The sequence below is a fragment of the Crocodylus porosus genome, unplaced genomic scaffold (assembly GCF_001723895.1).
Source record: "Crocodylus porosus isolate Cpor-Errol unplaced genomic scaffold, CroPor_comp1, whole genome shotgun sequence".
NCBI classification, from domain to species: Eukaryota; Metazoa; Chordata; order Crocodylia; family Crocodylidae; genus Crocodylus; species Crocodylus porosus.
Genome location: NW_017728925.1, coordinates 9,512,519 through 9,540,063, shown reverse-complemented (window position 1 = coordinate 9,540,063; position 27,545 = coordinate 9,512,519). Strand labels below are relative to the sequence as shown.

Sequence of the window (27,545 nt, the reverse complement as noted above, 5' to 3'; positions counted from 1 at the left end):
AGCTTTATCAACAATGAATTTGATTTGATTCATAATGTGGGGCTTAGTCCCATGTCTGGTCTGTGACTCCAGAACACAAATCCAGCTAAGGGGCCATTTGTACCAGAGCAACATCACTTAATGAAGTCAAGAGACGCGTCCCTCAGAAAAGCCAAGGGTGGAGCAGCAGTAGACACAGGGACAGGTAGTGCAGAAAAATACATTAATGTGGGGGGAAAAGAAAATTTGCTATAATTCTAGCTGTTACATATGTGGATTTGTGAAGTCCACAGAAAAGAGGATAGAAGACAACACTGGGAGTCCAGCTAGGATAGGGACAACTCCAACAAGTAAATTGTTAGCCTGATGCTGGATTAACTAGACAGTTTTCACCTGGCTCTGCCACAGCCTCCCCCTATGACGGTGGCGAGGGGGCAGGGGTGATCAGTGCTGCGGTTGGTAGAATTCAGGGAAATGCTTAACCTAGAAAGTGAACAGAGCCATATTTTGTTTTTGTTTTTTGGAAAGTGTTTCATGTCTCAAGTCAAATCAATTCCAAACCCGTGAGTCATTCAAGAACCATATGTGGTCCTACTACTGGCAAGCATCCGCCACCCCCGCCTGGGGCTTCAGATGCTTCCATATCCTTTGGTAGGCATCCTATGTGTAGGCACAACCCCAGAGGCTTGGGGGTTGGATGTCCCCGAGTTTCACTTGCCCTCAGCTGTACGACCACAGGAGCAAGTTATAGGGGAGTCTCCCATTTCCATAAAGCTGGCTTGAAGACAAAATCTTCCTCGTGGAAGTGGGAAACAGAACTATGCTTCATCTCCATCAAGGTACTACCCCCTGCCAAGAAAGTGTTTTTCCCCAGCCACTCAGAAAGCCACTTTAGTGGTCATGGTATTTCCCCTGCCAGGTAAGCCAGATTTGTGTTTCACACCTCCTGCGTCCTATATCATGCATCCAAGGCCAGTGGCAAAGTGGTCTTTAAGTGGTTCTCATGCAGCAGCTCCTAGGCTGTAGCCAGGCTGTGAAAGACAGACAGAGGCACTGGCCTTCATTTACTTTTGCCCAACAGGTTGGTCCGGCTTCAGGTTCTAGAAGCACGGGTGGTTGTAAACCTTTGAAGAGGGAGCGGCTCATCTTCACTGGCTAGATTAAGAACAAGCTCATCCAACATAGCTGAGCTCCCAAGTGCTAAATATTTTATGTGGTCAGAAAAGGGCAATTTTGAAAATCCTAACACCTGTTTGCATGCAAAAGACACTCCTACTGCCTGAGGAGAGAAGCGAGAGCAGACGCTTGCAGCCAGGCAGTAGGTTCAGAAGGGTACATGTTGAACAAATGGGGCCTGAAGGGAAGAGGCAGGGGCTAAGGAGATTCACCTGTGTTTGATGCATGTGGAAGGAACTTCAAGAGAGGAGAACCACCAAAGTCTGTTCGCTCTTTCAGTGCAAACTGCTACAATCAGGGCCTTGGAAGTCGCATAGGGCGAGTCTCTCTAGAAAAGACCACTCATGTTAGTTGGGATGTCACTACCTGGCCTGTCGCTTCCCCCACGTACAGTTGCCATAGGGAAGCTATGGCTTTCCCCATGGAAGGACAGCATTGGGAAGATAACAGGCTCCTATTCTTTTCAATGCAGTTTAGCAGGTGGCCATGGGGGGGACTAGCACTACTCCGCCCACTCTGCAGGGGGCCAACAAATGCTTCATGGACCAAACATCTGCTAATGCATCGGCTGTGGTTTCTGCTAGGGAAGAGCAAGTACTGGGTGGATCTGAACTCTAGCCCTGCTGTTTCTGTGGCTGGGTGGGATGACAGCAGGTGTATCAAGACAGAAAGCCTCCCTCTCAGTGCAGGTTGGAGGTGCTTATAGCTCAACCTAATTGTGCATCGTTCTTACATTCCTAGGACTTTACACAACCTCCCCATGTGTGTATTTCAGGCTATCCCTAGCACTTTGCCATTAGGTTTGCACAGTTCCCTTCCCTCACCCCCACACTTTTAAGTTGCATAGAAAAATCAGTAGCAGGGGAGAGTCCTACTAAACTCCTCACAGTTCAGCTCCCATGGACAAGATCCCAGCAAATCCACCGCTGGTGCTATGGTGGCACCTTGCAATCCCATTCATGAACCAGACCCCATGGTGGCAGGCGCTGTACGTTCCCTCTCTGAAGTCCTTTATCCATCACCTTGCCTGACATGGAGAATTAAGAAAGAGTATTGGGTGCAGTTGAACATCATCAAGGATCAATATGTGAAGTACCAAAAAAAGAAACCAAAAACCTTTATTTTCCCCGAAACCGTAACAACATTTGACATTATATTGATTTCCTCATATATTTGTTATTTCTCTACATTAGGAACCAGATACAGAAAATACAAACACGATCTGTTGAATCAAAGACGGCACAGCATTCCGTTAGAAAAAGAAACAGAAAGAAGGGGAAAAAAAAAAAAAAAACGAACTAGAGGAGCAAGATAAAAATGGTGAAAATATAGTCACTCTCTCCAGCCCCCAAACTCTCCAAGAATCATCACCAAAATAGAGCAGTGGAAGTAACTTCTCTCTAAACGCACTTCTGCTTTAAAGAAAAAGAGTTAGAATTATCTTTAGATTTCAAAGTAAAAAAAAGTTAAACTATCTTTCAAGCGATTTTGGAAGTTTGCATAGACCCATTCCCTTTCCAAAAATATTTGTAATCTCTCTGTATAGATTCTGAGTATAAATCAAGTGCGCTTCTCATCTGAAGATCACCAAGCTCAATTCACTTTCAAGAAAATAAAACACGATCTCCCCTTTAACCCCCTACAAAAAAATATGGGCTTTAAACCAACGTGATCTACGTTTGAGGCCAATAAGACGATCAGCCACAACCTCCAACTCAAAGTTTCTCCTGAATTCCAAGGATTTGCCAGGTTTTTGATGCTTGCTCCTTCCTGGATAGAAAAGGGCTGATGAGAAGATGCTCATCAGGTCCTGGGGAAGGGAGGGGGATCCTGCAGGTCAGCCCTTTGGGTGGAGGAAGTGGCTTTGAGGTACAAACACCCGCTACCAGGCATGATGTTTGCAGGAACAAGCCCCGAGAGACCAACCCCGTCTACAGGATTGAGTCTCCAGAGTACCTCCCTCAGCAAGGGACTGGGTAGGGGGAAGGGAAAGGAGCAGAGAAGGGAGGACCAGCTCCTGAGGTAAGGCAGTGAGGGGTGGGGAAGGTCTGTTCAGCCCCCTCTCCAGGAGGGGGTCCGATTCACCTGGGCACTCTCGTCTCAAGCGTACCTGGAGTGCGGATCCCAGAGCTTCACGCGTGCAGAGTCCAGCTGCACGGCTGCCAATTTAAAACATGAAAAAAACAACTAAAAGAAATCACCTCCCTCCTGCATAATTTCAATGCAACAAGCTGCTGCTTGTGGTCTTGGCCCCATTCAGAGCCCTCTAAAACCCAACAGAAAAAAGAAAAGACCCCCCACTCATTTAAAAAAGGGCTCAGCTTCCCCTCCAGAGCGAGAGGCGAGGGGGTGCAGGGAAGGGATTCAAACCCGCTGCCCACGGCTCGCACTCAGGACAGCGTGAAGGCTCCTAAAGTGCCAATCGTAGGGTGAAAGGAAGAGGCAGTGCTGCCCCCCTCCTTCTCCCATCCCCATTCCCAGCAACCCCTGGGCCCAGCCCCTCTCTGTTACTCATTTGTGTATATTCAGCCATCCTTATATTCGGCTCTTCACTTTATATGGTTGCTTTAACGCGTCAGGAAACAGCTAAACAAGTCCATATGCTCAAGACCCGAGTCTGCACCAAGCTTCAACATAGAGAGAGGTCTAGGAAGGTCACTGTACAGTAATGGGGGAGCAGGGTCCTGCCATTCTGCTCTGACCCGGGACTGCATCAGGAGACCAGCTCTGCTCCCCTGGGGCCAGCCCAGATTAACAGCCCTGCCCCCCTGTGCAAGAGGCTGGGGTGGACACTACTGATAGGGGACACAGTCTTGCTAGCGAAAGGCCTTTTACTCACCTCGCTTACTTTTGGATCCCCCAAGACAGGGCAATTTGGAGAGGAAGAGTTACCTCTGTAAGCCCCCAGGAATATAATACCAACGAACAGACAAAGACAATGCAGTCAGAACACCCCAGCCTGCTGGAGTATTAAAAAAAAAAAAAGTAAAAAACTTCAGGACAAAAATGAAACAACAAAAAGCCCAAAAGGAAACTAAACTAAACCAGTGGTCTGAGTCTGACCAATCCACTGGCCCCTGAAACCTTCAGGGGACAGCTAACAACCAAAGACAGGCAATGCCATGAGAAGAAAGTGCTTGCAAGATACAAAGCTTCGAAGCAGCAGCAGACCTGCCAGTGAAATAGTCCCAGCTCCACCTCAGCTCCCCTCCATGCCATTACACCCGTGCAAGTGAGGGTGGTGGCTATCGTGAGACGGAAGGCAGCACAGCTGGATTTCAGGGTGGTCTCTGGAAATAGGAGACCTCTTCCCTCTTTGCCTGGCTCCGGTTCCAGGTAGTGGGAACCCTGCTGCATCATTCACGTTTCAGACAACTAGGGCCGCTTTCTTACTCGATGCAGGTGTCCGAGTTCACGGGCTCTACAAAATCGTCAACAGCCGTCAGGAGAAACAAACCCCAAGAGGCACGAAAGACAGCCACAAATGCAAGCAGCAAAAAGCTGGACTGCTGGCAATGACACCAAGCTACCGAATGACGGCAGCCACCCAACACAAGGAGATTATGGCTGCCTGCTCCCCTGCTGAGAGGGAAAGGAGAGAGAGGCTTCTGCACTGCAAGTCAGCCCCGCTTCTCTCCTTGGAAGGGGATTTCTCTCAGACACATGTCTGGCAAGCGCCTCCACCAGTAACATGCCCCTTGCCAAGCAGAGCCCAGAACAAATGGGTCCTGGGCCCCCACTGTTGTGAGAAAAACAAAAAAGATGGGTGGATGGCTATTGAGGGGAAGGAGCTAGGCTGACCTGGGCTCCTTCCTGCTGGATCTTGACAGTGCTGCTGCCAGGCTGCTAACATTTGGTGGCTGGTTTCCAAAAGAGCAGTACTGAGCCCAGCTGGAGCTCTGCACAGCAAATTCAAGCCCTCTCTCTGACCAGTCTGGTCCTCAGGCAAGGAACCGCATTTCTTCCAAAGCCCTGTGCTCTTGCACCAATAGGAACATCAAGACCCAGCCTATGAAGGGCCAGGAAGAGGGGAACAAGCAGGTCCCCCTTCTAAAGCTTGACACCCCAAGGAGTGCAAGGTCCTTCCTAAAGCCCAGCAGGCAAAACCCTGTCCTTACAACTAACTACCAAACAGAGCCAAGCCAAATGGAGCAGAGACTGCAAGACGCTTGCCAGTGTCAAGCGTCTTCGACTGGGGACAGGTCTCAGAGGCTGTGGTGCAATCCAGCACTCTTTCCCACATTAAGCTACAAGGCTTTGCCTGCCCCAAACCAATATAAAAATTCCCTTCTGGGGGGTGGGGGGAGCACAAAAAAGGCAAGTGGGGCAAACTGAACCTTCTCCCCCCCCAACATATGTTTGTACAAGTAAAGCAAGCAGCCCACTGGGCTCAAGAAGGGTTCACAGCATGAAACAAGATCCAGCCTTGTTATTCTGCCTACAGAATCCCCCTCCGATGACCCCCATGTGCAGGTGAGACCACTGCTGCCAGTTTACCCTGTTCCCTTTCCCAGGAGCTCAGTGCACTCTGTTCGCAGACATGCGACAAGGAGCCCCGAGGGAGGCTTGGCAACAGTAAGGATTCAAAAGACAAAATAAAACTGATTAGTTACAAAACCTTCTCTTCTCGCTAAATGGGACGGAGTGTGTGCACGTGTCTGAGTGGGTGTGTACGCACGCACGTCAGAGGCCACTTCATAGCCAGTGATCTGGAGTGTGCCATTAGTCAAAGTGCATGGCTGCCAAGTGCTACTACAGTACAACAGCAAAAATAAAGAGGAAAGGACACTACTCAGAAATAGCTTAAAGGCTGGAAGTATCTGTACAGAGGGCTGCGCATGCAGCCTGCTGCCAACTCCGGGCTGGAGTCTGCATAGATCTTCACCTGTAGTTCAGCTGCCAGGAGAGTTCTACAAATAGAAGTTGGAAAAAAAGACCTACATCTTTTCTGCCACAGCCCATGAGGAAGAGAGGCAGCTACAAGCATCCAACAACTGCAGAAATCAAACTAGAAAAGAGATCCATTGAGAAAAAGATAATCAAAAAACAGTTAAGTCTCATTTGTTAGAAGAGTTCACGCATCTAGAACCAGGCGAGAACAAAGGCTGTGGCCAAGGCAGGAGACAGCCAGTCTGCCCAAGAAGCAGAGATGCCAACATTTTTTTTGCATTGAACAAAACTCCTCTGCCCAAGAGGGGACAGACTCAGCCATAGGTCCCTTCTCACAAAGCACGAAGAGTCACCTAGGACCAGTGAGTCCCCTTTTTGGCCCAGAAATATTGAACCATTTAACTACTCCTGTCACAGCTGAAAAAAACAAAATAACCACCACACCTAGTTGCACCTTATCCTGGCCCAGAGGAGGGGTATCAGGATAAGATTCCTCTTTTGGTCCACCATGGGCAGGTAGAAGCACTGCAAAGCCTCCCACCCCGAGCCAGGCTGCCAGTCCCCCGCTCCCCAAAACTGCAACCATGACTATTTTGTCAAGTGAGTCCACAGAACATATTGTTTCAGGAACAGCAAGTGCGAGCCTCCTCCAGACACATCTGGAATCTTTAAAGTGCTCCTACTAATGCCAGCAACTGGAAGCTGCCCATCCATGCCCAGCCGTGGAAGGGATACTGCAGTTCATGATGTCAGCTAGCGCCAGCCTTTAACCTTTGTTGCCGAGTTCCATCTAGATTCCAGGTGCTTTCTGAAATGCACTTCTGGGAAATGTTTCCGATACGTAGGGGACAGTGGGGTTTGGTTTTGTTGGGTGCTTTGCTCAGTCAAGTGTTGTTTTGGGAAGTAAAAAGTTTCCTTGCAATCCATGATGCAGTCAGAGGAATAAAGCATTTTGTGAGTGGCCAGCTCACCATTTCACCACGCCAGATTTCTGGTTACATTCGGACTGGTTTTCCCCTTTCAGTGGTTTGGAAAAAAAAAAAAAAAGTTCACAGTGGTACAACCCAATGGTTTGCTGAGACAGGAGGTGCAAAATCCCTTGCTGGGCATTAATCTATGGAATGAGGGACTGGGGAGAGGGGATGTGGGGTGGGGAAACACCCTCCAGATAAAAGTGTGCTCCCTGAAGAGAGACACCTTGGATCTGGTATGGAACAATGTGGTGAATGGAAGCATGGGAAAAAGGGGAAGTAATGCCAGGGTCAGGGAAAGTGCATGGTCTAGAGTGGTATGGTCTTGGAGTAGTTCTGCAGTGCAAATGTAAGGGGAGAGGTCTGCAGAAATCCCTTCTGGAATGTTGCATGTAGAGAGGTACAGATTGGCATCCGTATGGCAGCGGACGGGGCAGGAGGTCTGTTTCCAGCAGGTCTACCCTGTTCTTCACATTTAATGGGTTTCAATCACCACTGGCTCATAAACTCCAGATGAGACCCTGTGGAAGAAGGGGGAGAGCATGTTGGTTTGTTTTTTTTTATTCATTCAGATTCCAGAGCTGTAGCAAAGCACACTGCCCTCATGCAAGATATGGAGAATGACTAGCCAACCTGGCAACATCTCAGCCTATATAAACAGAAACCAGACAGTCACACTGGCAATCCAGTGCTGGATGACTTGAAACTGTAACCCTGATCCTTCTTAAGGAATGCAGAAAGCACTCATGGGATGACCTTTGGAAAGGGGACGAGCACTCCTGGGCTCCAGGCTCAGCTTTGCGCCCTTGCTGAAAGTCCACTTTCCCCAGGACAAGGGAGGCATGATGCCTTCTTACCTAATGAAAGGTTGTGAGGGTTAGGGAATGTAAAAAGGGAAGTGAGGCTATGCACAAAAGGCACTGCAGCAGGACACAGCATTATTATGTGACCAAATGCAGTAGAAAGACTATTCAATGGAGGAAGGATTATTTAAAATCAGGCAGGTGCAGTTTTGCTATACTCCAGCTGGGGGCAATAGGACTCCCATCTTGACCCAGATTTGAGAAAACCACCACAGATAGGCCATTCTCCCCATGGCTTTGTATTTCTCTACAGACCATTCCCTGCTCTAGCAACAGAGATCAAAAATTTTCCCATTAAGCTTGTACAGAGCTCTCCACAGCTGTAGCCTGTGAGCAGAAGGATCTCAGGGGCACTGATGCAGGAACAAAGCCATCATGTACTGCATGTTTAGAACTCCACTGCAATGCACAGAGAACCAGGCAACCCCTGCCAGAGCACCAGTACCTGCCTGCCAGACAGCAGCCTTACCTGTTTCCCAGCTGAATACCACTAAGCGTAGTTGTGCCATCTCTGCTCACAAACAGCCGCAGGTTACTGTCTGCAGATCAGATGGGAGAGAGTAAAGAAGTGAAATCCAAAACCATGACAATCTGCATGCATCTCCTCCAAACCATGCTACACCACATTAGGAGAGGGAACAAATCCCTTCTACAAGTGCTTCCCATTTCTCTGACAGCCATCAAATCTCTGAGTACTTCTCCACTTTGAAGACACCCTCAGGTACAAAGTCGGCCACAATATTTGAAGGAGTCAGCTCAGAGAAAGGGACGTTAAGAGGCAGGGAAAGGTCTTTTTTAAAAAATGTCTAAAGCACTGAACCTCATTTCAAGAATCCCAAAAGATGTTCCCTTGCAGTGGTGCAGTACTGGGACCATGAATGTGATGGAGGTTGTTTCCTAGCTCCACCCATATTTATTTGTGTTTGGTCTAGTTTTTCCCCTACCCCATACCTACTCACCCATCCATCCACCCACATAGGCATAGATCCCTTACCTAACCATAAGCTCCTCTGCTAGTGTTGAGGTGATGCTGCCATGAAAGTCCAGGAGATATGCAAGACAGGAATTCTTGTGAATCACCTTTTATTGGACTAACTATGGTTGGTACAGATGCAAGCAAGCTTTTGGGCATCATAGTACATCGGGCCTGAGGAACAGTGCAGCGATACCCGAGAGCTTGCTTATGTTTGGACCAGCCATACAGTTGGCCCAATAGAGAGAGCTTGCCCACAAGAATTCTTGCCTTGCACATACGGTCTTCGTTATCCAAGCACACCTGCTCCAGAACACCTCAGCCAACCCCAGCAACATTTCAGGTGCGCCACATTTAAACTACATGAATTTGGGGATCAGAGGGTCAACAACATTCTGGCTGCTTCTCCCTTGCCTTCACCATCTCCCTTTTGAGTCTCTCACCTTCTGTATTGCTGACATCTGTGAAGTCCTGACTCTGCATGATTTTCTCCACTATATCATCAGCATCAATCCTGGTGTCATCCACCCAGGTTGGGTGACTCTCCACTGAATCTTTTTTTCTCCTGGAATAAAACCAAAACAGACTCAGCACATCTGAGACAGGCTGCCAAATATGCCATTGTGTCCCTTCACTGTTACAATGTTATCTGACAAGAGGCTGATCAGGTTGCAAAGGAAGGGCAAAGGACTCTTTGTCTCTCTGGATGGCAGAGCACCAAAAGCTTCTCCTTTATAGGGCCACTTACCGGGAGGACCTATCCATTAGGAGGGCTGGTCTTGGGGGCCGAGGCGGTTTGTCCATTTTGTGGTCCTTCTCTCCTTCTGGACACTCAACTGTCATGCTGAGTCCCCCGGATGCACTGCTGCTGGTGGAGGTGTTCCGGCGATGGGTCAGGTCTGACATGCTGGAGGAACGCGAGTGCTCTGTGCTGTAACCTGTGGACACAGGCTCATCGTTACACACGAAGCCTGCCCCTCTGCCACAGCAAGATATCAGTGCAAAATATTAACAGGCAAGCCTCCAGGACACAGAAGCTTCACTAAGATGGTCTGAGGCCTCTAGCCCCCAAAGGGGGCTACAGATTGGTCCTGGTGCACAGTCACCCCAAACACAGGGTCCAGAAACCAGACCCTAGAGCGAGTCTTGGCCAGAGATCTGGCTGCCAATCACTGGAATGCACCACAGGAAAACAGGCTGGAGGTTTGAAGACTTGCAGTCTCCCAGGGGGTGCAAGAGTTTAACAGGTCAGTAATTACCAGAGATCTTGGACTGCTGACTAGCGTAACTGGAGTTCCGCGAGTGCCCCGAGTGAAATACTTCCTCTGGACTGGACAGATTCTGGTCTGGCTCCTCTGGTACACCTGCCAACAAACGATGCATCACTCCGATTATATCTCAGCCAGCGCTGCTCCGTGTTGAAGGATTTGAAGGAAACCCTGTCACACTGGACCGGGAAAGGGCGCTTCTCCACAGACTGCTGCAGAACTAAAAGCTGCCAGGGACTATTTATAACAGTAGCTGTGAGAGGGTCTATCAGATGTGTGGCAGAGTCCAAGGTCCAGTGCCCGAATATGCAGGGATGCAAGGTGTTTCAAGCCCACTCAGATGGTGGGTCACATCTGAGGCCATTTACATCAAAAACTAGCTGTTAAAAAGCATTATGCCAACTTGGTATGTGCCATGCAAGCAGCTAGATAGTATTGCTGGCTCCCATAATTTAGGACTACCTGTGCTGCAAAAGCTACAATTCAAGACCTAGTACTGGAACAGCAGCTGGTGATAGTAGAAAGGAGCAAGAATCTCAGTGTACAATGCAAATGTGGGAAGATCCCAGTGAAAAAGGATACACTAGGTATTTACAATGGGCTAAAACTGGACAGTGTACTGTAGGGACAGGTGGAATATAAACTTTAACTGACAAATCAGATAGGGCTCCAAGTCAGCAGAAATTCACCACTACCTACTGCTAACTCAGTGCAAGGGGCAGGGGGTAGCAGGACAAATTGTTATAAAGCAAGGAAGGGCAGAGCCTGTGCAATGGGACACCTCCCTATTGACTGCTTTTCTGTTACAACCTCATCTTTCAAAGGGTGGGTCATGGTGGTGAGTTGTTCCACTACTGTTCACAATCGCCTTTGAATTTGGCCCGAAGGATCAGATTTACCTCTGCACTTCCTCATTTACATATTAAAAAAAAGCCTGCCCAAGAGATCAAACTCCTGGGGAAAGCACTAGCCAGTTTTTTTAAGCTACTTTGCCCTTTGCTGTGCCATTAAAAAGTGAACTACGAAACATGCTATTTCTCCTGCAGTATGGATCTGCTATGGTCCGCATAGGGAAGCACAATCTCTCTGGGAGAGAGCTGGGGAAGTACAATGCCCTTGAAAACAGACTTGTGGAAACTGAAGAATGCTGCTTCAGCACCAAAATGAAGGTTATTAGATCTCAGACCAAAACGCTAAAAAAACTGCACAGTAACTTTTCCAGAAGAGCAGCCTGAACAAATTGAACAGCCAAGCAGAGAAAAAAAAAATGTTAAGCTTTACTGAATATAAAGAGGAACCACAGCACTGGGTACCTTTAAGAGGACTGCAATACATATATCAATTATTAACTCCCTGGCAGCAGGAAGGAATGGCTTATCTCTCTGGCGAACAGAGAGGAGTGCTGCAGAGATTCAGGCTTCCTCTGCTTTGTTACATTTAGTAGGTAAGGAGCTTGCAAGCTCTCTTACTTAAGGGGGTTGAGAATGACCATGCAGTGGGAGCCCTTCCACTGGTGGAGAGAGCACTGCACAGTCCTAGAACCAAGGGCCTGTACCTGAGCTGAGAATGGTGGGTCTTGACTTGGTCTGTCGGACAGAGCCAATGGAGGCTGAACCACTTGTGCTGCTGCTGGTGGTTCCCTCGCCCTTGCAGGTCAACTGCAGGGTGGAGTCCTGTCCCGGGATGGTGATTGATTTGGCTGTCGAAGGAGGTCTGCAAAAGCCAAAGCACAGATGGTTATACAGGAAGTCAGACAGGGGCTGAAAATTGACAGCCACTTGCAAGGTCCAAGGTAACCTACAAAGGGAGCCATTCTCCTTTTGCTTCTTCACGCAGAGTGACTGGACTTGGAAGGGGACACACAGCAAGGCCTCTGCTTCTGCTGGTGTCTTTATATTAGGAATGCAAAACCTTTCTAGGTTTGCCTCCATGGTGACTGCAGAGCTAGCAAGACTAAAACAAAGCAACCAATTAAAAAAGGAAACGTGGGTCTCAGACTCATATTAAAGGAGTTTGGAGCCAGAAGGGACCGTAAGGTCCTCTAGTCTAACCGCCTGTCAAATTTCATCCTGTTCCAAGGCCAGCAACTCGTGCTTAGTTGAAATGAGTCATGCAGAGACGCAACAAGAGGTTGGGCATCCACCACCTCCCTCAGTGGCTTGTTACAAGAAGCTTCTGACTCGAAACAAAATACAGACCTTGGGTGTCCTTACACGTGCTCCTGGGATGGTGCAGGCGCTTTAATTAGGGTGGCTCTTAGAAGCCACTTTTAATTAAAGCCCATACAGTGTCTTGTGTATTCAGGGACCCATGCTTCAAAATGGTGGTGGGAGCACTAACTAAAGCTCATTCAACCACCTTTAGTTAAAAGTGCCCCTGCTGCCATTTTGAAGCACAGTTAAATGCACGTGATGCTGAGGCCGCTGGAGTGCGCCAATCCACACTCCAGCAGACTCTATTAATCAAGTTTGCTCTGACATGTGTTCATTAGCATGCATTAGAGCAGGGGTTGGGCATGTGTACAGGTGTCCCTTGAGTTCAATTCTGCTTGGCTCTAGCTTCCTGATGCCACCTTGTTATGCCTTTCTGCATGAAGCTGAGAAGTTCTTTCAGACCTGGTGTTTTCTCCTCATGAAGCCCTTTTACTGGAAGTCATCACCTTGAAACAGAAGTGAGGTAAGATTCTATTTCTAGCTCTGCCACCAACTCCAGGACCTTCAGCAAACTGCCCACCTCTTGAGTGGGTGGAATACAAGGTTGCATTGCAGATGCTTCCCAGGCAAAGATGTAACCCGAGAATCCGCAGCACAGAAGGATTTCTATTTCCCCCGCAGATGCAGGGTCCAAGGCAGCCCCAAAACTGCAAGCCACTATTTACATGTTTGCGGCTTGCTAATTCAGAGTTGTTGCTTTGTGGGTTAATAAGGCACTTGCAATGTCAGTCAGGCTAACTGCTCAGCAGCAGCCATCAGAGGCTCACATACCCGTCAGGCTGGATATACATGGACGCTTTCCTCCACCCCCGTACTTGGGTTAGATTGCTACTTCAAAATGTTAGGAGGTGCCTGCTGAGTAGAGCCGCAAGCAACTTTCTCCTGTGGTTTTAATGACTGATACCCTAATGAGCGCTGTTTCTCAAATGGTACAATGTATTGAGGACTGTTTTACATGGAAGTCTCAACTGTGGAAATTTAATCCATTAGCATGTGATCACTATACCAAGGAAAGCCAGGGAGCCAGAATGGGAGATAAGGGACTTGAGAAGGAAAGAGGGAGGAGGAAAAGAAGAACAACATTCTCCAATTCTGAAAAAGTTTCTGGTCCACAGGGAAGTCGAATGAAGTTGTGAACATCTTAAAAGGCAGGTTCATATTGGTAACAGTGCCTACCTAGGTTATTATGAAGTAGGCACTCACCTTTGTGACTGGCAATTACAACTAAAAATTGCATTACCAGAAAATGAGCACTTTACTGAGTTTCATTAATTTTATGGTTAATGAAAAAATGAGGCAACGTTGTTGTTAAAGTAAAACTAGATCTGTGCAGAGCTATATGAACTGCCAGGTTAGGCCCTCCCCATCTTCCCAAAAAAGGAGCCAGTGGAGTAGGAGGAGAAATGTCCCTTCCTCATCTTACAAAATTCAAGGCTTTATCTACATTAGAAAAAAAAAGATGGCAGCTTATAGCAGTAAAACAGTATTATTCCTGGCATTATTTATACATGTTCTGCAAATGCAATAACCCACACCAGCACACCTCCCTTGACAGCATAAACTGCATCTGCTAGTGCAAGTCATAAATTGCCACCATAATCAATATCGTCATAAATCAATGAGAGTTTAGAGATGCAGTCCTGGCCTAGGAGCAGGCAGTAGAGCTAGAGATTTATTTTGTTGAACAGAAAAGCACAACAATAAATCAAAACATTTCAACCACTGCTGCTGTCAGGTTCTGATTCACTGCTCTCACACAGTGAGTCGGGACATCACTGAGCAAAGACTGAAAGCCAAATGTCAAATCTCACTCCACAAGTTGTCTGCATCTCTTCAAAGCCTTGTTTTCTTTAGCACAACTTCCCTCTAGGTCCTCAAGCTTGATTATCACAATTCAAATTAAAACCCTGTGGTTTGTTGCCAGTATCTATTAGTCTCTAAGGCCTAACAAACACCAGGGGGGAAAAAAAAAGCGCCTTCAGTTAAAGGTACAAAATAACATATCATTGAGTTGAAACTACTCCTCATCCCCACCTGCTTCATAAAAATACTGCGTTTACTTGCCACCCTGCCTTGGAATGCATTTTTAAAGCAGGGATATTTATTTTTCTTTTTTTGCTGGAACAGAAACATGGAAATGCTGTGCTCTAAACAGCTCTTAGGAGGGCTCCTGCTTCTCTCTGGTCTGGCAAGCAGAAGGGATGGAGTCCAGTGTTAACCCTCTCACAGCCACTAGGGAACTGGCAGTAGCTCTTGGCCAACCAGTCAAAAGTGGCTATGAAGCCCTTAGTAGCCGTGAGGGTAAACACTAGCTTCCATCCTCAGCCAGCTCAATTGCTGCTTTAGGCAAGTAAGCTGCTGCAGGCAGGTGGCCACAATTTGGGGGAGGGGGGGGAACCTCCCCCCCAAAAACCCCCAACACACATACACACAAAAAATCAACTAAAGAAACCGAAAAAACTTTTCTTCTTCATTTTGCCTTCCAAATAATATGATTCAGTGTCTTATCTGGGGAATGTGGGGCACGTAAGAATATTGCAGTCTTTTCTGCAAAGCCGAGGAGGCCAATCAGACAAAACACTTGTGTTTTTTTTTTTTTGGTAAAGGTTGGAAAAAAAACCCCAATTTAAGTTGGGTCTCCTGCCTTTGCTGTTCTTGAAAGAAGTGGGCACTCACTCAGCAGTCTCCTGTAGGTCATCTGGCAGGCTCCTGCCACCTACTACCTAGAGGTATCATCATTAACCCTTTGATACAGGATCGGGGTAGTTTTAAGAAGCCAAGTCCAGTCTTCGGCAAAATCTGAAGATGAATCCTTCAGTCCAGATTCCCAGTTTTAAACTGCTCTACTGTGCTCTTAGGGAAGTTTGTCAGCTTATAAAAATTAAACTAGTGATCTATGGAAGAGGAGACACCCAAGGTCACCCTGATATTAAAAAATCACCGGCCTCTTTCAGAGATCCACGTCAGTTCACGGAGCGGTTCTGTGACCCCTTAACTGTTCTCCTCCCCTGACTGAATTTCACCAATATAGGATGAGACCCTGTAAATGCAACAAGTCCCCAAAGAGCAGAAAAGAATCTAGAAACTCACGTTTTGAAGCAGGGGTCCCCAGAGAGCAGAGACATCCCAATTGTGACCTATGGGAGACAGAAGGGGCACCAGTCAGAAGTAATAGTCAGTTCCAAGACGGTCCACCCATCAGTGACAACCATAGCTTGTAGGTCCTGTGACGGGGTGGAAGGAGATCTAGGACTAAGAAGCTAGCATTGCACTTGCACTCAACAGGACCACCTCTCTCCTGCATAGTATTTAACTCAGTACATCAGTCTCTCCAAGTCATGCCAGCAACTCCAGCAGCTTGATCCTGCAGCTAAGGCTGCTTTCCTGCTGATGTGACTTGCAAACAGAGGATATCACTGAAACATCATTGTTTAACTCAGTGGTCTCCAAAGTGGGGTGCATGCAAGATTATTTATTGGGGTGCAGGAAGAAAATATTAGAACTTCTATTTATATTTATATAAATATACATATATTGGGGTGCGTGCTCAAAATTTTTTTTTTTTTTTTTTTTACTGATGGGGTGCACGATCAAGAAAGTTTGGAGACCACTAAGTATCTAAGAGTGGCTGCTCTAGGCAGAAGCTGGAAGCTCTAGACGTGCCTCTGTTAAAGGATCCCACCATCAAGAGTTTACAAGTGGAAGGGCTAGGGACCAACTCCTGGACTAGAAACTCTGGGTGGGTTTTGTGTAGAGTACAGAGCCTAGGATAAAGCCTGTACCTTTAGGATAGAGTTGTCCTGTCGGGTGTTCTTGGTGTCATAGCCTTCCAGTAGGCAGCATCGGACTGTGAATCCAGAGCCAGCAAATTCTGCCAGGTTCAGATCAGCAAAACCCAACTGTGACCAAGAGAAAACAGGATTGGGTGTTTTATACACAAAGCAAAGGAGGACAGTGCATTTATGATGGAGGGCAGAAGCATATGCACTGCAGGCCACCATGCAAGTGTAATTATGAAGGTGCATCCTACAGTCATGGATGAAAAAGATCACGCTCTGAATCTTTGACAGTAGCATCTGGGAGTGGCAGAAAGCCCCCGCACAGGGAAAGGGAACAGTTGTAATTCTGGTCAGGACAGTGTTAACCCGCCTGCAGTTGTTGCATAACCAAGGATATGGAAGGCACTAGGTCAATGATGTGGAAAAAACAGAAACGCACATACACAAACATAAGGCACTCTTTGTACTGTGACATCCCAGAATGCACTGGAGCATGAAAACCAGGAGATGAAAGGATATTGTTGTGGATGAAGCTGACGCATTGTTCCTGAGAAACAAGAACGAGCCTTTCAGACGCTCAAGGGAAGAAGCATTTGGAGATCCAGTATTAAGCCCCCCCCAACCATGCAGAAAGCAAGGGCAGGTCTGGCTCCCGTCAAGCCTGCCTTTGCAGTTATTACGGGGCACGCCCCAAGCAGCAGAGTTCCTCATACCCCTGACAGCTGAGAAGCAAAACAGGAGAGAAACTGAAAGCGAGGGAATTAAGTTATTGCATTTCTACATCTTGGCTCTTTTCATAAGCTGGTAGAAGAGGTAGGTAGCAAAAAGCCAGGAGGACGAAAAGAAAGGAGGCAAGCGAGAAGTGTTCAGAGAACTGGGTCTGTTATTCTGCTTGCTGGTTCTTCGAGGAATTACCATGTTCCTAGAAGAGGGAGCCCAAGGGGCCACCAGGATCATTCTTTTGCTCTCCGAAGTTTAGTGATGGGGATAGATGGGCAGATTATACCCATCAACTAGCCAGGGGCATCCCTCCACCCCGTGAATAACCAAGTAATAGTCCCACAGCTGGGCAATGAGAACAAGCAGCTTGAACAGGTAGGCCCTTCACACATGAGGGTTAGAGAGACATGGTAAAAACGGTTAGGATAAGTTGTTATAGTGTATTCCAAAATACTTCTTTGCACAGTCTGAAGTACTTATTTCTTTTACAGGAAGGGTCATTGCCTCCTTTTAATAATAGACATTTGTCAGAGATGGCAGCTTCACTTCCTGATCTACTGCATTACTCCCAGAACTGAAGCCACTGTTATATGTTTAAAATTTACTTTTAATGCATCCCTCATATTGTAAGCAAACAGCTGGCTGCCACATGAAGGTGGATTTTGTTTGAGCTCTAAAGGGGCAATACTACTATTCCCTTGCCAGTTTGAGCCCAGATGAATGACCTAGTTCATCAAATTTTTCCTCCGCTGACTTCTTAACAGATTTCTCCATCTGCAACCTGGGCTAGCGCAGCAGAAGTCAGGTATGTCCTACCAGAAGGTCTTACATCAATGAATTATGCACCTGGATCAGTGCCATCCTCATGAAACCTGGAGTTTTGTCGATCTTGGAAGCTGACAGGGCTATTCCAGTGCTATTGTAAATCACAATTATTGACTACTCTATGAATTTTGCATTTGGATGGGTGGAAGCCAAGCTCTAAATCATAGCTGGGATGCATTTGCACAAGAAGGATGACTAATGGGAAAGCAGCAGTAAGACTTCAAGCCCCTCCACCCCCCACCACTACACACCCGGAGGAATGCAGGGATAGTCAGACAGAATTAGGGCCAAGTATAGGAGGAAAAAGGCAAGACAAATACAGTTCCTTCTTTAACAGCAAAGTGGGAAAGCCACCCAGTCTTCCCACCAGCCTTTAAAAAACCAAACAAAACAGCTCTGCGTTAGGGAAGTGTTCTTACAGCTCCCACTGTACTAAGCTATCTGCAGGGTTCAAATTAATGCCCAAGGAACAGAGAACAAGGCTTCACCATGCAAGCCTGACACCAAAGCCCTGCCTTACCTAATATGCCATTAAACAGGACAGACTCCCAACGTGGACATGGCAGGGATAGCCCAGTGCGGGTTGGCAGATTGAAGTGGACGATCTATTCCCCACTGGTCCAGGCAGGCTGCGCTCCACCTACACTTCCATAGACAAGAGCTGTCCTGCCTATTGACTTTGTTTATCAGTAAAACACACTGAGGTCATGCCTTTCTAGCTCAGAGAATGGAGCAGAGGGAAACTGCTATCTGTCCTTTTTAAAGACAATCATATGGACTGGGGATCTGGGGGTCACAACTATACCAACAAGATAGTTATGCAGCACACCTCCCATTGCCTCCAGGCACTGATGCAGGCCCCAGGGCCATCCCGTGAGAAGGTAGATGACCCCCTGCCATACACTGCCTGCTGATGCAAGGTTTGACGCAGTATGTCAAGGCCTGAAGCTTTTTCCAGGAAGCAGACTCCTAATGCAGGGAGTTGCCTGCTGGAAGGCAGAAGCTTCAGGAGGAAGGATCCCTTAATAAAAGGATGTTCTCAGCTGTAACCTTTTGGAGCAGTTTCCTTCATTTTTTCCAGTCAGCTGCCAGTGTTCTCATCCAGCCCCAGGAAAGCATTTCCACTTGGATGGTGAATCCCTCTGGCCCTGCTCCAGCACCTCTGTACCCAGTAATGTCAAGCCCCAAGCTCTACAGAAACCCAAGGGCTGCCCTTCACGTGGGGACAGCTAGAAGCACGAGCAATAGTCCAAGTCTCATGGCCCAGCTTAGTAAAACTGGGTGAAGGAGAAGAGAGTCAAGGTCTTGTTTCCTTCCCAACAAAGGGTGAGGCCCCGAGATAGCCTGCTACTGGGGTCTCCACAAAACAAGGCTGCTTTTCTCTTGCCAGAGCTCAGGGAGATTTCACTCCCCAAATGCACAGCTGTGCTCAGGGAAGTTCAAGAAGGACTGCTCTGGATGCAGCCTGCTGACACTCATCATATCCCTACATCCCTAAACTTCGTGCATCTCAAGCTCTTAACCATACTAGGAGAACTTAACTGGGGGGGGTGGGGGGGTTAGCATAGGGGATTGGCACCTACATTAATCTCTCCTGCATGCAAGCTGCCATGCTGCAAAGCTTCTCCAGCTCACCTCTGTTGCATCTGCCTCTGTAACGAGCTCTCAAGCAATTTAGCTTGTGCCTCACTGACAAGTGGGTGAACTACTGGTTTGAAAGAAGTCAGCGCTCCAGGTTTTCCTGAACCTCAGGAGTGGACAAGGCAAGTCCTTGCTACTACCACTAACCTCAGATGAGAGGAGAGCAGGCAGGAGTCTGACTAGAGACAGTGGCTAAATCAGAGCCTGGGTTAACTGCAGTAAAGCTTTTCCAATGCTCTCAGTTGCAAGACTTGAGACACATTCAGTTTGAACATAAAGGGAACCGGGGTGGGGGAGGAAGCCAAGTCAATGCACAAACTCTTCACTAGGCTGCACACATCTCTCCTCCCCCCAGTCACGCCACTCTTGCAGGGTAAACAGCTCTACACAGTGAGAAAACAGTTTTTCTTTCACTGAATTCAAATTTTTTAAAAGAACCTGACAGCCCTAGAGATTGATGTTGTAATTAGCCACAGAAAAGGAACAGCGTAGGCAGCAACAGCATCCTCCACCCATACACCTCAACCCAGGAGTAAGGATGCAAGAAATGCATTCTCCAGGGCAGATTCCTTTGCTTCAGATGCTAGTCAGCAAGGGTGCCTAATGAAGCGCGCTGTGACGGGGCTGTGCGTGTCCTGAACACCTGCACATTAGAAGCCAAGACCAACCCATCTCATACACGCCAAATAAAAACAATCTTAAAAATGCAAGCAGCTGGCTTTGGGATCTGGGCAGATACCCCCCTGAAGCCAACCTATTCTCTCCTTCCAGTGAGACCAGAGAAGGAAACAATTCAGCCCACTGCGTCTCTGGTAGACTCCTAAATTACACTGGCCTGAGAGGAGGAAGGAGGCATCAGCTCTGTCTATGTAAAGCTCTGTCAAGTCCACAGTACTGTCATAAGCCTATTTTGCTCCAACCAGACCTTCAGTCTGGCTGCATGATCCTTGCCCAAGGGTCAGCTAACCCAGCTAGCAGCCCTTCTTGGGGGAGGGTAGTAGATTGCATACACGGTTCATATCCGACTCAGAACTTCCCCAAAGTTTCAGGCTGTGCCAGTCAGCAATTCTGGATGAACCCAATTCCTCTCTCAAATTCATTCATTCAGTGGGATCTGGAATCCATCCTGGCAAGTCTCAACCCTTTGGCTTCAGGGAAGTAAATAAATCTGATCCCTGGCTACATACAAACACAGCCCTGCTTCCTGAGAAATTCCTCCCCTAGTCATTTGTCATCGTGCTGATGGGCTTGAAGCATGAACAAGACCTAGGAAAGCCCAGTCTGCTATGACTGTCCTCTCTGTGCTCTTACCTTGGAGTAGGTCTTTCCTCCCTTCAGTTCCTATAAGGGGAAACAAAAACAGAAACAGGAAAAGCAGCCATCAGTTTTTCTTGTGGGAACAAAGGAAAACCCATCACCCTGACAGTGCTGGAATTTGTTTCAGGGTTTTACAAGCTGCTCTGATACCAAAAGGCAGCACCTCCTTAGTCTCCCATTCAGACAACAGCTGGAGGAGGGAGTGGGGAGAGGGCAAAAAGGGGGGGTAGGGTGGGGGGAGGAGGAGACTGTGTGCAAAAAGGAGTCCAATTTCCATCCAAGTAACCCAAGCATAAAAACACCTTTCCTTTTACTACACAGCATCCATGTACCCACCCATGCCACCAAAAGGCAGCCAGGCAACAAATACTGCGCAAACCCATTTTGGCTGCCGTGGTTCCCCCGATTCACCTGTGGCAGGCTAGGGGATTATGCTTTGCATTGTGTCAGAGTTGACAGTAGTTTTACTAAGACATTAGATTATGGATTTGTATAGGATAGTTTGCCTAGGGATGATCCTGCCTCAGACAGGGGGCTGGACTAGATGATTTATGGAGGTCCCTCCCAGCCCTACTTCTCTACGCTGACTTCCAATTTCTCGCTGACAGTAGCATCTTCAGGGCTAGAGGGTGCTACTGACCTTACGGACAGACACTCTGCAGATGCAAGGATCCAGGAGGCCTGTGGCAGGGTTGGCACTCATTTTACATACAAAGGTGAATTTCTTCTTCCAACGAACACAGTTCTCCTGAACCTCCTCTCTGTGAAGAAAGACAAAGCAGTGTGAGGAAGCTACATAGCGGATCAGGTCAAACCCAGCTCCATAATATTCTTTTGTGACCAGATGTCTGGCTGGCAAAGCCCCACTGTACCGTGTATTAATCCTCACCAGTCAGAGCCGAGGTCATTGCTATTTAGGTATCAAACAATCATCTTGCCTGTATAAACAGAATAAAATCCGGGTCAAACTAGATGACATCTCAAATAGAGGGCAAGAACTGTGTATAAAACATTTACCAGCTAGCTGAACGAGTTTAGCAGGAATGTGGATCAGGTTCAACTTGGCTCTAAAACAGAGGTTTTCAAACTGTGGTCTGCAGACCCCATAGGGTGCACAGAGTAAGTCTAAGGGGTCTGCAAAAGATGACTATGACCAAAAGTATGTGAATACCCACACTCACAATGCAAAGGGGTCCACACCTCCATTCAACATTTCTAAAGGGGTCTACAAATGGAAGGAGGTTGAAAACCACTGCTCTAGACTCGAATACAAAAAGGCTTCCCACCTAATGCATTGTTGTAGCATAATATGGCCCTCAAGTTTCACCTCATGGCTGAACAGGCAAGCCATTTCTACTCACGTATCTGTCCTCGAGGAGAGGATCCTGTTATACTAATAACACTGAAAGGGCACAATGCACTTCCAAGGAGGATAGAGGCTGCAAGTGGGAGCATATGCTGGATACAGACAGCAAGATGATAGTATGTCCAGCTATGGTCCAACATTAGCAACTACTGACTATCCTGTCCAGGAGAAAAAGCATGCTGCTGCCTACCTAATCCAAGCTCTGCTTTATTCCAGCCAAGCAGAGAAGCAAGAAGTGTTTAAACTGAAGTGCTGCTGCCTTTCTTCCCTGTCATGGTTCAGGCTAGACCATTAGAAGGCTTTGGGAAATGTGAGAATTGCTCCCATTTTCTTTTCTTTTCTTTACAAGTTTGGTCTTCCACCTTCTCAGGGTCTCAGAGGAGACTGGATGATGCAAGTTCTCCTTGGGGGGACAGGATAGAGGAGGGAGGTTGTCATGTGAGCATGGAGGGAGAGTGTGAACAGGCATCAGGGAGAAGCTGCCTGGAGATATGCAGGATGCTCACATTACCCCAGACATTTCTTCTCTACGTGAGCAAGCCTGCTCTCATCTATTTACAGCTCTGGCCTCGGCCACGAGCCAATTAAGTTCTCAGGGTATTTGGGCTGGGGATGGGATGAACATTTGAGAATGGATTTAATCAGCTGAGGTTAGCCATCATCTGCTCAGCCTCCCTGCACAGGACAAAGGTTGGGGAGAAAGAGGAAGGGCACCTGGCACAGCATGTGCTTCAACAGGAAAAAAAAAAAAAAAATTCTGATTCATCTTATTGGGACATAAAACCTCGAGCTGTGGAGCTCCATGGTGGGAAGAAGACAGACCCTCAAGCACCAACCTCAATGCCTCCCGCCGTGGTTTCTATGAAAGAACAGGCAGAAAAGTAGTTTGAGGAATAGCACAAATAACCTCTTACATTTAAAGCTGGGAATATACAACTCCACTGCCTGCAATAGCAGGGGACCAAACTCAGTGACTCATGAAGGTCCCTACCAGTCCTATGCTCCTATTTGTATGGTTCAAACATAGTGGTTAGGGTACTAGGAGGGGACCAGAAAAGGGTAATGGGCAAATGACTGAAAGATGCATATTATATTTGCTCTTGCCTCCCTCCCAGGGGGCTGCTTCTATCCCCATATTACCAACAGGGAACTAAGAAGAGATTGGCGATTTCCTCACAGTCTTTGGGAATCGTGCACCTTTATTCAATCTTTGATCTGTGAAGTTCTGGCTCCCAGGCCCGCGCTCAAACCATTGCAGACTCTTGGGTACAAAGTTCTCCCTGACAATGAGGTATCCTCTGCACTCACCGAGTTGGGAAAAACTAAAATAGGAATAGGAAAGCTAATCTTAAAACACAACCCCTCCCCCCCAAACAACCCCCCAAAACAAACCAAAAAACCCAAATAGTCAAGCATGCAATGCCAAGGATTAAACCCAGCAGGACCACATGCAACACGAGCCAATAGCTCAGAAAAGGAAATTCCCTGGACACTGGAACAGATGAAGATCCATCAGGGCAGAAATGCCTGCAAACAGCCTCAAGTGCTTCAGGAACCAAGGCAGGCATTTGGGATGCAGAACCCTGAAAAACTTTGAAGCAGAGAGTGCTTGGCATCCAGATACATTTTATAGCTCAAATCTCTAGAAGTTAGCAGGGAGAAAAAAAATCACCAGCATCAGGGAAGTCGTATGGAACCGGGCCCATTTGCTAGCATGCAGGGGAACTGGAGAGAAAGGATCCAATGTCTAAATAATCACTTCCCGCCTTCATTTAAGGGGCTCGAAATGCTTCAGATGTTTTACGGGATGTATTTGGTAGCTGTGTTGGTCTGAGGAAGGGCACGTGTGCCCGAAAGCTTGAAGAAAAAGATAATTTTTTTGTGATTTCTCAGTCAGTCTAATAAAAAGGTAACATCTCTGAACCAAGAGTTCTAGAGTTTTGCATTTCAGACGTTTTAAGCTTCACAACCGTGGGTCACAGTTGGGGCAGTCAAGCGCTTTACAGATATTTTGCAAAGGAGTAGCTTTAGCCACCCGGGGGTGTATTAGGATAAATACGTTGCCTCAGCAACAACTCAATTTGCCCCCCTCCTCTGAAAGGAAGGAAAGGCACAACAATTTGTTAGTTATGCTCTGCCTAACAGGTTCCCCCACCCCTCAAGACCCCCAAGAGCGAACATGCGCTTTCAAAAGCTCTAGGAAGAGTGGATTCGAACTGTTTTGGTTTAACAAATGGGTACCAGCAGGCCTGTAATTTGCATGTAATCTGCTGCAGGTAAAGCTCCTTGGCCCAGCAAGGCATTTAAATGACTGAGCTCCAGTGCATCAACATGCACAGTTCAGAATCCAGTCAAACGTCTGCAGCTCCCGACACTTGCTGCAGCTGGTTACATCTGGTACGATCTGCCTTTGGACTGTACAGACTGATTTTCTTACCTGTAATTTTTTTCTCATATTACACCGGAATGAGGTTTAACCCTCTGTAGCAAGAGTCAGGATACCGATGGATAAGCAGCAATCTGCAGATGTGCACTGATCTTCCAACTGAATTTTTACCATATTTTAAAAGACAGACAGGGACCTGCTTAGCACTGATTTGTGCAACAGCTAGTTGAAACCCTTGGAATGGCTGCAGTCCTTACAAATCCTGTATTATTCTACAGTTTCCAAGTTCCATCTTGTGCTACACAATGTAACAATGGGCAAAGAAGAGGTGAGAAAGCCTCTTCTCAAAAGGAGCACCTTGTGCAACGGTGGGCAAGAGGGAGGCTTGCAGGTGGATGCACTGCTGGGGTTCAATGCGAGCATCTCAAGTCACCTGCTTAAGGTGACGTTCGCAAGACGACTTTCAGATCTCCATTCCAGTCACAAATTTTTACAATACTTCAGGAACCAGTTTCCTCTCTCCCCACAAAAAAGCAGTTTGAAACCTCCAAATGTCATTAGAAGAGCAAGTGAGGGGTGCAGCATGCATGCACAAGCGTGCGCACACACCTCCCACCACAAAACCTTGTTTAAACAGTTTCTTGATAGTCTGAGTGTTAGGAAGTGACAAACCTCGTCTGCCTCATCTCCTGACATCAAACTGCAGCTGGGCAAATGATCAGAGGGAACATGGTTTTAAAAGGTGGCCTTGGATGAGGGCCAGAGTTTTGCTTTGAACTCTGGGGGATGTACAATTAGAAAACATCACATGCAAACCAAGAAGACGACAGAAGTGTGGCGAGACAACGCAACAGGAGTCCCCCACAACCCTGATCACAAAGCATCTCACAGTCTAGCAGAACTAGGAGTTTACAGGCAGATGTGTCCAATTTTAAGAACTTCTGTCTGCGTTTAAAAAGCCAGAAATAGACCAGACCAAGGCCTGGCTGTAGGTGCCAGCTAGCTGGGTCTTCAGAGATCCTATTTTAGAAGCTGTCTTATTACAGCCTGCTCCTTTCTGCATCCCCAGAAACTTGAGTCCCTGCCAGGCAAGCTTCAGCCCCCACCAGACTAGGACTTACATATAGGCTATATTTAGCCCTGGAGAGTAATTCTAGCACTCTCACAAGAAACCCAATCAAGCTCAGAAGTGCCAGTGTCTGCAGCCTGCATGGAGAGCCCAAGTCTAAGGGTGCAGACAGAAGGAAGCTGCTTTAGAAACTTGCTCTTTCAATGCAGCCATAGCCCCCTAGCTAGCTAGCAAGATGGTCCAATGGATCCTTTTGGCTAGGGACCCATCAGATTTAGAAGCGCAGCACAATCAGCATGAGAAAGAAGTGAAAGCAGCTGCCATGGTGCACTGCAGAAGATGGAAGAACATCTCAACATCCCACTGGCTAACCTGCAATTTGGGGAAGGCAAGTGTGAGACGGGATACTTTGGGGAGGAATCGTACGGCCTTAGATCTTTGTGCTCTGGCTTTACATTGGCTATGCCTAATCAAAGGCGGTAAGTGCCACATGGTTTAAAATAGACGTGCTTGGTAGAATACCTCTGCCACACAGTGAGCGAAGCCACAAAATGAAACAGGACTTCAAGACAGCTAAATGGGGCACTCAGGAAATACCTCTAGAATAGTCCATGCATGCAAATGCAGTCCCCCACCCTCCCCAGTGCCAATACCCAACAAGCAAAAGACCAGAAACTAAAGAGATACCAGTTTTGTTTTGTTTTTTAAATGGTTCCCCTCAAAATCCACCCAACCTACTGACAAAAAAGTAGGTACCCAGTTTGGAGCAAGTCCCTTACTAGTTCACCCAAGAAGAGCTATAAATCGCCTTTAGTTCCTCACAAAGAGCAGCCTGTGGTCTTGTTTTGGAAAGCATACTACTATTTTCCCCTCATTAAGAAGATAGCTCTTATTGCCTGACCTTTCACTATTGTAATACTGCTTTGCTGTGGACTGCCTGAACTTTGACACTCAAAAGGGGATAAGGCAGGAAAAGCCAAATATCTGTGTGTGGTTAGCTATCATGTCAGCAAGCGAGCTCTGGCCCTTCACACTTTTGCAGAAGGAGCCAAGCCGCGTTAGCTCTGCGCACCGATTCTGAGCATCTTTTCTTGTCATTCCTGCTTTCCAAGATGGGGATCTTTGTCAGGCTCCTCAAGCAGTACTAATCCTCCTCCTTGCATGCAGCAGATGGGCCCCTCTGCTTTCTGTTTGCTGGTTCACAGCTCCATTCGGCAATACTCCAGTGACAGCTCTGCAAGCATGAGCCTTCCTGTGCCAAATCAGATCAAGAGAGCGACACCATTTTAAAAGAGGTCAACCAGCCACCTCCTAGCAGAGATTCCTAATATATAGGCAGCTGGCTGGAGCAGCTCTGGCTGCCATTTCCAAGCTTTACAGAGGTTTCTTTCTCTGTAGCAGAGAAGGTTGGTCCAGTAGCATCAGTGAAGCTGGGAGAGGCCTCCACTCCAAGCTATAGGTAAAAAGTTATTCCTACAAGCCAATGCCAGCAAATAAATTCTTTCCAATTTTCCCCCTTGCATCCATAGCACTACAGCTAGAGAGAACTAGAAGACTAGTTATAACTTGCAGTCCCTAGCCTAGTTAGGGACCTAACTCACTTAAACATCAAAAGCTGTACTGTAGATGGGACCACGCGTGTCCCTGTAATTAGTCTGTAATCTAGGACAACCCAGGGTTTTAAACCCTGCCGTTTCCCCTTTACAGTACGATATATATCATATTTCCATTAATATTTTTAATAGCCCGGTCAAACTAACTATAGTGTTATTGTGGCTCAAGTCGGAGCTGTAGCCTGACTGAGGGTCCAGTCAGACACCTCAGCAGCTCTGGGGAAAGTTTCTGGAGCTAGCCAGGTCTGGGGTCGCTATGGGTTTGCAGTGTTCCCATGGGCTATTCATGCTCCTGTTATTTACTGAATCTCCAAACAAGACACCTGATCTACAGAAACCTGGCATTTGGTGCTCAGTCAGGAACAGGCGGGCTCACTACATAAACTTAAAAAAGAGTGTTGTAAAGCAGGTAAGCCCCAGTTCACACACAAGTCTCGACTACTACATCACGAAGCAGACCCCTGTAAAGAGGTCATGGAAGGCCAATGTCCTACCT

General features: G+C 47.3%; 1 protein-coding gene and 1 long non-coding RNA gene across 2 annotated transcripts in view; one reads left to right on the top strand and one right to left on the bottom strand.

Moving 5' to 3' along the window:
- Nucleotides 1-2,243: 2,243 nt before the first annotated feature.
- FAM102A (family with sequence similarity 102 member A) overlaps nucleotides 2,244-27,545 on the bottom strand; it is a 41,335-nt gene continuing 16,033 nt past the window's right edge. The window contains exons 3-12 of the mRNA XM_019540665.1: nucleotides 21,256-21,376; nucleotides 20,610-20,639; nucleotides 16,116-16,232; nucleotides 15,424-15,470; nucleotides 11,676-11,833; nucleotides 10,112-10,216; nucleotides 9,601-9,790; nucleotides 9,296-9,417; nucleotides 8,349-8,418; nucleotides 2,244-7,537 (exon numbers count right to left, since the gene is read on the bottom strand). Of these exons, the coding sequence (XP_019396210.1) occupies nucleotides 7,492-7,537; nucleotides 8,349-8,418; nucleotides 9,296-9,417; nucleotides 9,601-9,790; nucleotides 10,112-10,216; nucleotides 11,676-11,833; nucleotides 15,424-15,470; nucleotides 16,116-16,232; nucleotides 20,610-20,639; nucleotides 21,256-21,376 (1,006 nt within the window). The 3' untranslated portion in view covers nucleotides 2,244-7,491. The remainder of the gene's footprint in view (nucleotides 7,538-8,348; nucleotides 8,419-9,295; nucleotides 9,418-9,600; nucleotides 9,791-10,111; nucleotides 10,217-11,675; nucleotides 11,834-15,423; nucleotides 15,471-16,115; nucleotides 16,233-20,609; nucleotides 20,640-21,255; nucleotides 21,377-27,545) is intronic.
- LOC109313873 lies at nucleotides 12,563-21,347 on the top strand. The gene is made up of 2 exons (XR_002102168.1): nucleotides 12,563-12,796; nucleotides 21,224-21,347. It is a non-coding gene; the product is annotated as an uncharacterized LOC109313873 (long non-coding RNA).